Below are 12,581 nucleotides of genomic sequence, written 5' to 3'. Positions count from 1 at the left end.
CAAATATTATCAAAATCTTAACCCTTTAAATCCCCCCTCCCCTCAGACAAAAACCTATAATAACACATCTATACCGTTGTCCTAGGATCAGATTTAGCCAGGCGAAGTTCAAGAAGTAGATACAATATTTTTCAAAGCCGAGATGCTGAAATCAACCTCAGGACTTTCTTGCACCCATTGATCTATTGCAAGCCTAGCTTTACATTATAATTCACCAAAGCACTTGGAGATATAGCTACTCTTTTAGTATATCATAAACATTTCCAGTACAGAGCAGTATGATTCAGGTTCAAAGCTGTCTGCATGGTGTCCCCCAAAGTACTGGTGGCTCTGGTAGCAACTCTGAGATTACAGTAAATTCCCCTTTTCTTTACATAATATCCTTATCCCCTGTCATTCCTGGATGCAGGGTCTCAGAGATATGCTCACAGCACTGCTGTGCTTCTGGGCTTTGTTGTAAACAAGGAATAGAGTTGCAGTCCCAGCAAATAGGGAAGCAGAGGGCAGCAAAGGTTTACCACCTTTACCACCACCCACCAAAAAACACAACCACTCACCATGTTTTGAAATAAAATGGCCACACCTTTTACTGGTTACAGCTGTAAGAAGCCTTGGCACAGCACGGACCATAGATTCTGGTATTGACTGACCCAACTGCCAGTTGATACACCCTGCTGGGTTGGGGAGAACTATGGGATGACGGGATGGCAGTTTTCACAAGAACATTTGCCAATAAGTGATCTCCCCTGCTACTTGAACATGAGGGTCACCTGTTGGTATCCCCTGAGTTGAGCATGCTTCTTGAAAGCCCTCACCCCAAGATCCCTTAAGGGGATCCCCATACACCAGGAAAACAGGCATGCAGGCCATTTTTCCTAAAATGGATCTGACCCCATGTGGATACCACTCCAAGATTGTGACAGAAAAATAAAGCAGAAAACACATTAAACAGGAACAGAACCTGCACATTCCCATAACATTCCCATCCTCCCAACAGGACTACTCACGCCCCCCCCCCAAGCCTTCTTGCCCTAGAACATTAACACACAGGGAGAGAGGGGTGGGCAAGCAATCCCACGCAGCCGGGTGAACTGGACAAGTGGAGCAGCATGTTTCTCCCCCTTGTCCCATCATGAGCTCACCCAGGAGGGAGAGGGCCAGGTTTTCTTGCTGTTGCTGCCAATTGGCCTAGCAGCTGCCTGCACAGCCCATTCTGCCTTGCTGAACACAGCTAGCCATGGCTGCCATCACCCCTGCTGGCTCTCCCTGCCCATGCAGGACTGCAAATGGGGACCTGTGGGAAAGTTAGGGCCCCCACCTTTTTGCAGTCAACACAGATGTGAATTTTTGCATGTTAGAGGATGGGGAGTATGTGTGTGTATACATAGAGATCTTCTCCTTTTGCAGGTATCTGGTTCACACCATGTCTAGCATTGATAGCACTTTTAACTAGCATTTGGTTCCAGAGACAGGTCGAGATCTTACTGAGTTCTCTGGCTCAGCTGCTTTAGGTGGTCCATAGTTTCATGTAGGACACCTTCATTTTTTTTATAATTCTGGTGGATTTTAGTATCCATGCTTTCATAGCTTCCTTGACAACCACAGGACTGTCACAGGTGTGTGTGTGTTTTCTGTACCAACCAGGAAACTGATGATCTGGTAAGTGGGAATTTGCAGGTTGGTAGGATGCGAGAGGAACACGGGCAGAAGAAATGGGCAGAGAACTGAAACACTACAGATTACATTTGCTCAGCCACATTATCTTACTCCCCGAAAAAGCTCAAGATGCTCCAAGTACATCCTTTCAAAGCATGACAGCAGCTCATCCAACTTTCTCTGTGCTACAATGCTGTCCAGGCGCCAAATCTCAGTGTCTAGCAGTGCATTTCAAAGAATACACTCCTCAGATTAAGAAGTGCTGAATAGACCTGAGTAGGACTTGCTTTGGATTACTCTGTGGGTGGATTATCCCTTTAACTTGAGACCTCAAACTCATTTGTTATGAACTGACAAAAATACCATTTTGTCAAGGCAGGCCAGATGTGCCACAAAATGTAATGCCACATCCCAGAGATATAAAGGACACAGGCAAACCCCATTAACAATATTACTTTTAGTCAAAATACAAACAAAAGCAATTATTCCTAGCAGAGAAACCAAATGATTTACTGGGGAACCCTAAAAGCCCTAATACATGTATTTAATCATATATAAAATTAGGTTTCTCACCCCATGGTATAGCATAAAAGGGCGGTGGAGGGTATCTTACATTTCCATACATATTAGTTACTTTTAGAAGACAAGTCATCTTCTGTACATGTAAATAAGTTTTTCAGTACCCCACCTCCCCAAATGCCCAGCCTTAGCAGTGGAGCATGGCTGTGATCCATCTCTCTATCTTTGTTTCCTTTCTTTCCCATCCTACCTCTGAGGATCTGAACTCTCCTCTCCACCACTCCATCCCAACAAACAACAACAACCTTTTGAGGTGGGCAAGCTGAGCAACTGGCCCTGGGTGACCCAGATGACAGGGTCCTGGCTCAGAAGGGGGGGGGGTCTGAATCTGACCCTCCCAGATCCTCCTACCCCCAGTTCTCATCCTTCCTGTGTTTCCCACAGAAGCAACAGGCTGAGGGGAAGGCTTGATGCAGACACTGTTTCTGAAACATCCAGAGGGTGTTTTTTTCTTCATCTTCCCACAACACCTTTCTCCTCCTGAGCTGAGAATAGGGGGGGGAGAAGTGAAGTCACTGTCCCCCACCTGCACCGACACTCACTCAGCGTCCTGGCTCTGTGACTGTTCAGATGTGTGGTGGCAACAGCACTGCCCCCCTTTCCCTTCACTCCTCCACTTGGTTCCAAGGCCAGGATATCTTTTCCCCTCAGAGTAGCACACACAAGTCATCCCAATTACCTGCCAATTCATGCAGCAGCTCTCCTCCTACTCTTTCATCCACTAGGCCTGGCCCTTCATTGGCAAATCATCACTCCACACACCAGCTCTCGCCAGCCCCCTCACAGTCTCTATTTGAAAAAGTGTGAAGCCAGTTGGTGCAGAGGTGGCAGTGCCAGCTGCTCAGCTCCATCCCCCCATGTAGTGGCTTTTCCAGTCCTTGCTGGGCTGCAGTTGGAGGAGTCAGGATAGGAGAAAAACACCACACCTCCACTTTCTCTGCCTTTGCTGCCATTTCCCTCCACTATTTTACCTCAGCCAATTATCCCCGCCCCGTAGCCAATTCCTTTCTATTGCTCGAGGGCTTCAACCACACCTCACCACCTGTGCCCAGTCCTCCCCTCCCAAACAGCTCCTGCCTTCCCTCCCTTGTGCCAGTTACTCATAACTAGATAAAATTCCTGGTTCTGTCCCCCAGGCGACATGCTTGACACTCCTGCTTTGGCTAGTGAGAAAGAATCCAATCACAATGAGTAATGTGCAGGAAGGCAATTCATGTAAAGCACCTATGAATGACCCAAGTATCAGGTTTGAGGGCGAAGTTTATTAGCCATTGACATCTCATGTTGATCTGGCAGGAAAGGAGAATCTTTCCAGCACCCTTAGCACTTGTACAATTAACATCTCACTTTAAACTTGGGAAAACATACCTGTTGCAGTTGAGAGCCTCAGCACGCAAGGGAAATTATGTAGTCACATTTCAGTAAATAGGGTTTCAGAAAACAGGAGTAGAAAGGCTTCTGGACTTCAAAGAAAAATAAATTGGGTCAGCTTGACCAATTCAAGATAACAGTTGATTAATTCTGGTATTTTTTTCTGCTATAATCCTGCTTATTGTATCTTCCATCCAGGAGATTTGTACAACTTCTGCCAGGGATTTTACTTTCTCCATTGTGACTTCTGTCTTGGTAAACACTTTGCGAGAGGATGTATGTAAAAGACTGATGCATTTTTGTTGGCCTTATCCCTGTATAAAAGCAGGGTGGTGACTACCACCAGTATCACAGTGGATGTTAGCCTATCAGAATATGGCATATAAGTCATATGTATCTGCTCAGAATTGCAGAAATGTTGTCACCTTGTTGAAATTAAAGTGAATCAAGATGGTTGTAGCTTTTCAGGATTTTTTTTTTCAAGGACAGAGTTTCTCTCTTACCATATCTTCACTTCCTCCTCCCTGGACCTGTTGTAGTAGTGAGGAGAGCAGCAGTTATAAAAGGCAGGGAGAAAAAGAGATCTTCTCCTAGTGTTCTTGCTTACTGGAAAGCAGAACCAGAGAGATAGAGACAAGTTAAGTAGCCTTTCCTGTCATCTATGCTTTTAGCAGCTACTTCCATCAATGCAGTCCTAAAGGGCTGGGAATGAGTGAGTGGGAATGGAAGAGTTCTTACCTGGTTGAATCAAAATCCAGTTACAAGAAGAACTCATATTGAAGTTGAGCATTTAAAATCACAAAGGCTGTGTCCAGACTGGCATTTTGAGCCAGCACATGGATGGGATGCAGGCAGACCAAAAAAGCATGACCAAACATGCGTGTCTGCCTCCTGTCCCACCCCCGCCTTCAACCCATCCGAGAGCCATCCCAGTTGCGCCACGACAAGCTACCACTTTGGAAGTGGTAGCTTTTCACAGTGCAACTGAGATGGCCCTCAGACAGGTTGGGGACGGGAGCGGGATGGGTGGCAGATGTGTGCGTTTGGTCACCCTTTTTTGGTCCACCCACATCCCATCCATGTGCCTGCTCAAGATGCTGGTCTGGACGCAGCCAATAATATTTTTCTGAGTTTAGGAGCTACAGTTTCGACATCGTTGTTATAATTGATTGCATGGAGCTTACAGGTTCTTAAAAAAATCAGCACCATAACATATTTTGATCCACACTCTATGGGGAGAAGCTTTATTGATGACCTTTTGAGGTATCTCCCATTGGATGAAATTTACAATGCAGCAAGATTAACATTGTGCAGAAGTGCATCATTATTTTCTTTTTCAGCTGTTACATATGATTGGAGAGTTCTGCAGATGTTCTGGAATAATAAGGGCTCACTATCCACTCTCACTTAAGAGCCCTGTTCTTTACGATTGTTTATAACCTTCCATATAAGCATGTTACCTGCTGTTTCTTCTCTATATTAGTGTTCTTGTTTCCTTGTTTATGGTTGTTTAGCACTGCAAGACTCAGGGGTGCCTGCTCTTCACAGCCTGGACTTGTGAAAGTTCCAGATAACAAATTTTCAGTGAAAGTTCAGATAACAGGCTCCTCTATATGTATAGAAGGTGCAGTTAAAGGGACATTTGGTCACATTGTTCTTAAGTATGATCATCTGCAAAGTCTGTTAAAGAGAATTCTTTTTCCCACTATGAAGTATTCAATTACAGAAGACAGAAGAATTAACTGGATTACGAATAATTCTAGAAATGTCTTAGTGTCTCTTTGTCAATGAGTAGTGTGCACTCAGGTATGGTCAACAGAAAAATGTACTAATGGGCTCCTTAAGCCATTTGATAAATGGAATATTAATCTGGGTGGTAATCTTTAACAAAAATGCTTCCTGTACTGATGCAATTCTTTATGTAAGAGACACCTAAATCGAAGCTTGTATCTGATTTTTAATAGATGTTCATATTGCAATAACTCAAAGCTGAAGTCAGATATGTGAGTGCCCTTGTGTAATAGCATTTCAAATTGTAGAAAAAAATTGAACTATTTTAAGCACAGAGACTAAAATGCAAAAACAAAAATTCCTTTATTTAAATGCAGGCAAGATATATTGGGGGAGGGACCACAGTCTTCAAGCTTCCCCACACAGCACCGCCAATCTACTTAAACTCTGATCTGAAAGGACCTCTAACAGCAGGGGTGAGAAACTGGAATTCATTTTTCATACTCATTCTCTCATGGTCCCCTAGTGAGGGTTATAAAAGATTATTGACAAAAAGAAAACTAACCTACAAACAGCATTTAGTGAATGATATATTTAAGAATAATTAATGTGACATGTTATAAAATGTATAAATGTAAAATGAAAACACAAAGGAAATATAAACAAAGTAATCCTACTTTATAATAGAACAAATAAATCAAGCCAAATTACAGTTCCATCCTGTTTTGCTCAACAGCAATAGCAACGTAACATGAAAACATGTCTCAAAACATGCAAATAACTTGTCTCTTTTCTATGGCCCTATGAGATTGGTCATATTTTGTTCTGGGGAAACAACCACCACCATTGCTACTGCTTAGATGATGCTCTAAGAAACAAAGCAGAGGAGCCCCACTCCAATCAGTGGCATAATCCTGCATTACTACTAGCTGTAGCACTGATCAGGCACAGAAACAAGTGGAGCAGTGATCTGTTTGATTAGGTGAGGATGCTATTTTGGCACAAACCTGCACTTGTACCTTGCAGGGAAGGTTAAGCTCAGGCAGTTAGTATGCATGCAGAATTAATGGAAGACTTTTTGCCCCAGTGGAATAAGCTGGCAAGTGAACTGAGTTGTGCCTTTATGTAAGTTATAACACATGCCTGACTTGTGCCAGGCTGTTTTTCTGAAACTTAGATGATTGACAAATAAATTGCAATCAGTTGTTCACTTAAATTAATGAAAACTGACCACCCACTATTAGTTAATTTCTACACTTCCATATATATGATACAGGTTATAGAGCACCTATCGCTGCACAATGCAGCAACATACAGGTTTTGGAGAGATTACATCAGTACAAAATTTAGGGGCTTAATGACAACTGAGGTATGCTGTCCAATACCCAAATGAGCATGTCTGCCATTTGTATATGCATAATTCTGTTTTGGATCTTGTCCAAACTATTTAGTGCAGTAAAGCCATTTAATGAGCATAACACATTTCAAATAAAATAGATGGACATAAACAACATTTAAATTAATGGAGATGAAGCACTGCAGTTGGATGTAAATGCTTCTAATTGTTATAATCTATGTCTACACAATATACTAAAAATCTTAATGTTCTTTCAATAGCATTTTATTAATTACATTCATATACAAGGATGCATGTATTCATATATTTCATTTACAGTCATTTTAATGTGGTTTTGGTAGTTGAAAATCATTTCGCTTGCATGTATTGTTGTTCATCAGAGAAACATGAACTAGAGATATTCGTTTTTAGAACCTAATGCAGTGTGTAAAAACCCTGGGAAGATGCATGGGTTTCCTTAGGGTCTATTCTGTGGTTTATCTTATCTGAAGCAATGGAACTCAAAATAATTTCTGAGTATATAGTTGCATGCATCATGCAATATGCATCCTGACCCTCAATATACTTACTCACAAATAAATCTTACTAAAATTATTCTCATAGAAATGTCTCTAAGATTACAGTCATAGCAACAATCTCTTAGTGCATAGTAATCACACTGACTCATAGAAACGACTTAATTTCTTAGGACTTGAGTTACTTAGCCCAAATTTCCTTCAAAAGTATCATACTGGTGATGTAGTGAATTATGTATATTATGGGTGCTTTCACACACAATAGAAACACACTTTCAAATCTCTTTCAATGTACTTTGCAGCTGGGTTTTACTGTGCTTTTCAGTTCTGCCAACCCTAACAGAAATATAAGAACTTTCTACTACTTGCCACCACCAGTGGCTATTACAGATACACCAGTGCATGAACTCCGTGGAGGCAAGGCTCTGGATGCTGGTTATTCAATACTGGCTGAAACTCACATTTTATTCCAGAGGGCTGTCGTCTAATTTTCCATGATACCTTTGTCCCTCCCTGGCTAACGGCCATGGAAAAAAACCTCTCCTACTTTGGCCTGTCAAAACAACACCTTAGTTCTCTCACCTACATTACAGTCAGAGAGTTAGTGAAACAGAGAATCCTGGACATAAGACGATCTCGACAGTTCATGCAAACGGCAAGCCCTCTTAGAACCACTGTGTAGGGTAGTGCCTATGTCCTATCTTTTTCATCTAGAAAACCGTGATTTAAGGAGAACGTTCACCCTTATGAGATGGTATGCTCTCCCTTCAGCAGTTACAGAGGGAAGATTTAACAAAAAACCTCTTGAAAATTGCATGTGTCCCTGTTGCAACGACAGAATTGAAACCTTGATACATCTTACGTACAACTGCAGGGCACATGGCAACTTTTGTGAACTTCTCTCTAAACTAAACTACTATATTTTCAATTAGTCAAAAATACCTCCTAGAAAAGAGGCTTCCTGAGGTAACAGCTAATTTGCCAGGTTTGGCTGGTTAGCCGCAAGGACAAGAAAGCTGCTAGTGAAAAGTGGACAGATGAAGCCTGGTAATAGTTGGATTATATAATAATCATATAATAGGATCTAACAGTTCCATATTTGCATTGTTTTAAGCTCTGTGCTCAGTTTTATTTCTTTATTATTGTATATTTTGTATTTGCATGCATGTACAAGCTGTTTTATTGATTTCGCCAAATTGAACTTGGTTATTTGTATTAGTTTTTTGCTGTGAATAAACAGATGCTATATGAGATATGCCAGTTTTGTCCCTTAGGGAATCAAACCATAGATTTGTATTTCTTTAAAGACTCATCTTCTAATTAAGATCACAAAAAGGGAAAAATATTTATATGTGTAACGATTGTCTAACAGCTTCAGAGCAGAAGAAAAACAAAATGGATACACATAATCCTTTATCTCTAAGTCTAAAATTTACTCCTTTGTGACAGGGAATTTAGAACTAGGGTTAATAACCCTTGAGTTATCTAGTTTCAGTTTCCATCTGTTTATGCCGGCAATTTCTAGAACACATTTTTGAAGCCATTTTTCCTTCCATTACCCCTTTTTTTGTGAGAATTTTTCTCAGGAACTCTGTGGATGCTCTTTGGAATTTCTGATATTCCAGGCCAGTCCCAAATGAAACATGCACACATAAGCAAATCAGCCGCTGCTCCTTCAGCTTGTTGAGGATAAAACCTGGATGTTTTTGCTGGGTCCATTGTTTATGTGACTGTCCTTATGCTACAGTATATAAAAAATCCCAACAACTCCTAATTGGTCTGTTAACTACAAACCATTAACATATCAGTGCCTAACCTCTTCACAAGGCAGGCTGACAGATAATGAAAGAAAATGGTTTTACAGCCTTTGTCCAGCTGGGCCTACTGTTTGTAGATTAGCAAAGTGTAAATTAAACACTTCAATTAGTAAAGTATAAATTAAGCTGAAACTGAAACACTTCACTTCCAAAACTGTAACTTTTACTCATGATGTCTGAGGGGTAAGATGACATCGGAAATCCTCCCTTCTGCTCTTAAAAAAGGTGTCGTTTCTCTTTTTTTCTCTGACCATCCTGCAAGTTTAGAGTTGAATTTGCAGATCAGTTGCATGACCTAACAGAAGTCGAAAGATTTTGACTGGGATTGGGTACACTATCTTTATTTCTGTGTGCTTCTGTGTGTGTACATGTATGCATAGCATCACCTGGCACAACAGTCCCACCAAATGGTAAAGAATGCCTACAGCATTACTATTTGTTTGCCCCTGTATGTTCAAGCCTAATTTAGAAATATATGAAGACACCTTAGATACTAAATGTGTGACTCTAGAACAGGATAGGGTTGTCCGGTCTTGACTGGCTGCCATTGGGTGAACTTCCCTCATACAACACGATAGTGTCACCCAGAAGTGGCATAATTGTGCTGGGCACATCGCACAGGGGCAGTCTAGTATTTTGGTAAAAAAACTCCTGGCACCATAGACTTTTTAACCAAAATGTTAAGTGTTCCCACGTGATATGCCTGGTGTGATTACATCACTTCTGGGTGATGACATCATGGCAGGCATATCGGGTGCTGACGGAGCTCTTTGGGGTGAGGCTTCCCTGATGGCCAATCTTGTGCTGGTGGGTTGGAGGCCCTGAAATTGAGGGAATTCTAGAACAGGATGACGCACACAACATCTTTGTAAAAATTGTCTAGACTTCCCATTTACCTCTGAACACTGGGCAAAGCAAATATAAAATTTTCAGTCTAAAGACCAAAAATTATGGAGATGTCCAGCATCCTATATGTTTTTGTGTTTCTTCCAGTTCTTCAGAACAAGTCTTTACCCCAAAGTCTGCTGAAATAGTGGCTTTGGTCCACCAGGAGACTTCTGCATGTTTCCTTGTGCAAGTGGAAGTGTGTAAAAAAAAAAAAAAACCCTTGCACCTTGCTTATTTAATTAAAGCATAGTGAATTGGGCCTGTTTTTCTTATTTTGCAAGACATCCTGCAAGTAATTTCTGGGCACTATAAGGTATAGAAAGGTGCACAATTTTTGGGCACTATAAGGTATTGCAGAAGATTTTGCAGAAATTGAAATGTTTCCACTTGCACTTTGCCGGATCAAAGCCAATGAATGGAAGGAAAATAAATATTAGTGCTCTTCCACAGATGTTTGTGCAAGAGGTCACATGAGACTTCATTCATTTTTAAATAGGTAGCAGTTTTCATGTTGATGAAAAAGGTTGCACAAGTTTTTTGTAAGGAGATCAAGACAAATAGGTTGTCAGTTCATTTTTCTTGAGCAACATTCTGGGTCAAGATGGGGAAAAAAAGGTTTCTGTTTGTGTGGAAGACCCTTTGTAGATGTGGAAGTTCACCTTTGTATTTAACCCAGCAATATTGAATCATTATTTACATTACTCTGTACTTGAAACAAGTGCTATATGTTTGAAAATAAATTATAACTTGGGACCACTGCATGGTACCTTTATGCCTCACAATATTTCTTCAGTTTAGACCAACACTGAACAATAATCTCTACATGGAGTCTCTTGATTACAGCTATGTAGTCCTTCCATGCTGCCTTTTAAAAATTTTCCATAAATACTAGACTGATATAAAATTATGAATGATGTTGATTGGGAATGTTTTCCTCTCTCTCCCCCACCTCAGTTTTCTAGCAGACTTTATGTACATGCATGTTAAATCATTTCAAAAGCATGTATAATTAAATATGTGACTTACGTTTGCTTGAACGAAAGTAATTAATAAACACATTCTGGTTTGCACTCGTTTATGCATGATTTGTGAAATTATATTTTTTAAATGTTTGTTCTTAAATTAGCCCTAAATGACGTGCCATATTTGTCTCTTTTCAGCAAACAAACTATTCCAATCCAGTGTATGCAAAATTGTACATGGATGGGCAAAATTGTCGAAACTCCTTAGCAAGTGTTGATGAAAGGAAAGAACTCCTTCCAAAGAAAATAGATATTGGAATAAGGGAGACTGTGGCATAATCCATTGTAACCTTTTGTATACTGTATAAATGTATAAAATATAAGGATTACTTTTCTATGTACCAACAGTATTATAATTGTTTGGGCATCAGCATTACCTCTGATTTTTTTTTTTCTGTTTGGTTGGTGGTTTTCTGGGTTTTTGTTTTGCTGATGACCTGACTGACCATTTGTATGGTATTTTTATTGGGGGGGGGGGAGGAATCTGCACTACCCGTACAATTTACAACAATGCTGCTGATATAACACACATTGAATTTGTTAAAAGTTTTTAAAAAATCCTTTGTAGTGTGAATATGAGCAATCTATTTTGTATGAACTCTTTTTTTGTTTGAATTAATTAATGAAGATGATCTCGGCACTTTTCCATATATGGTCCAACAGCTATAGTACAGTGTGTGAATTTGTTTCTGTTTTAAATGGTGGAAGTACGATTGGCTAGTCTGCTCTCTTTGTGCCCCTTAAAAATTCACTTCAGAACCTTCAAGTGACAACACTCTATACTTTCACAAATCACATATACCGTGTTTTTACAGTTTGCTTTAGGATGCCAACAAGCTATGAATACTATAGAGAACATCCAATGGGCTGCATGAACACAGATTATTCAGTTTTGGGGATTCAGTGGCCATCCATGCTATATTAAACATATATACCATATTAAAAAAAAACCCTTTGTATTTAGTAAAGCTGTATAGAATTTAGTAATATACAACTTGCAAAAGGAAAAACCTTAACTGATGTGTGACAAGGCCTATTCTGCAGTCCTGTGAACAATAGCCCACCTGGAGCACAAGAAGGCATTGCCAACACACATTATATATTTATTTACTCAGCTACATGTATTATTTGTGTATGATAAATTCCCCTGTGATGTAAGGAGAACAAAAAGCCATAAGCACACACATTAACAGGCTTCTTAGAAGGAGGAAAAATCGACCTCTTTATGTAGAAATATTAAACCAGGTTACCCAATCAGCATTTTGTATGGAATCATTATTTTAAAACTATTGTGGATTAATTTTAAACCTTCTTGAATAAACCTCAGACCACATTCTCAGCAGTGGAGAGTGTCAAATGTAACAAATTTCCAGCACTTTTTCCTGATATTAGCCTATTTTATGTTATATAGAATAAAAATAAATACAATTTGCCGTTTAAAAATTCTGACAGAAGTATGTAGTGCAATTTCTCTAGGCTGGAAAAAAATGAAATCTTTTATATATAACTTTAAAGGCACAAAGACTTCACACACATGTACAAAAAAAATTGGAGGGTTTTTTTCCCCTCTGCCACATATTACTGATTTTTGCTGTCCTAATATATTAATCAAACAGATTAAATATGTTTGCGGTGGCTCTTTATT

General features: G+C 40.0%; 1 protein-coding gene across 1 annotated transcript in view; it reads left to right on the top strand.

Moving 5' to 3' along the window:
* Nucleotides 1–11,402, top strand: part of LRP1B (LDL receptor related protein 1B) — a 1,229,602-nt gene extending 1,218,200 nt beyond the window's left edge. Inside the window, exons 91-92 of the mRNA XM_060257450.1 lie at nucleotides 5,715–5,813; nucleotides 11,075–11,402. Coding sequence (XP_060113433.1) covers nucleotides 5,715–5,813; nucleotides 11,075–11,215 — 240 coding nt within the window. The 3' untranslated portion in view covers nucleotides 11,216–11,402. The remainder of the gene's footprint in view (nucleotides 1–5,714; nucleotides 5,814–11,074) is intronic.
* Nucleotides 11,403–12,581: the final 1,179 nt, after the last annotated feature.

This window comes from Heteronotia binoei, chromosome 16 (genome assembly GCF_032191835.1).
Source record: "Heteronotia binoei isolate CCM8104 ecotype False Entrance Well chromosome 16, APGP_CSIRO_Hbin_v1, whole genome shotgun sequence".
Lineage (NCBI taxonomy): Eukaryota > Metazoa > Chordata > Lepidosauria > Squamata > Gekkonidae > Heteronotia > Heteronotia binoei.
This window is presented reverse-complemented; position numbering and strand designations above follow the sequence as displayed.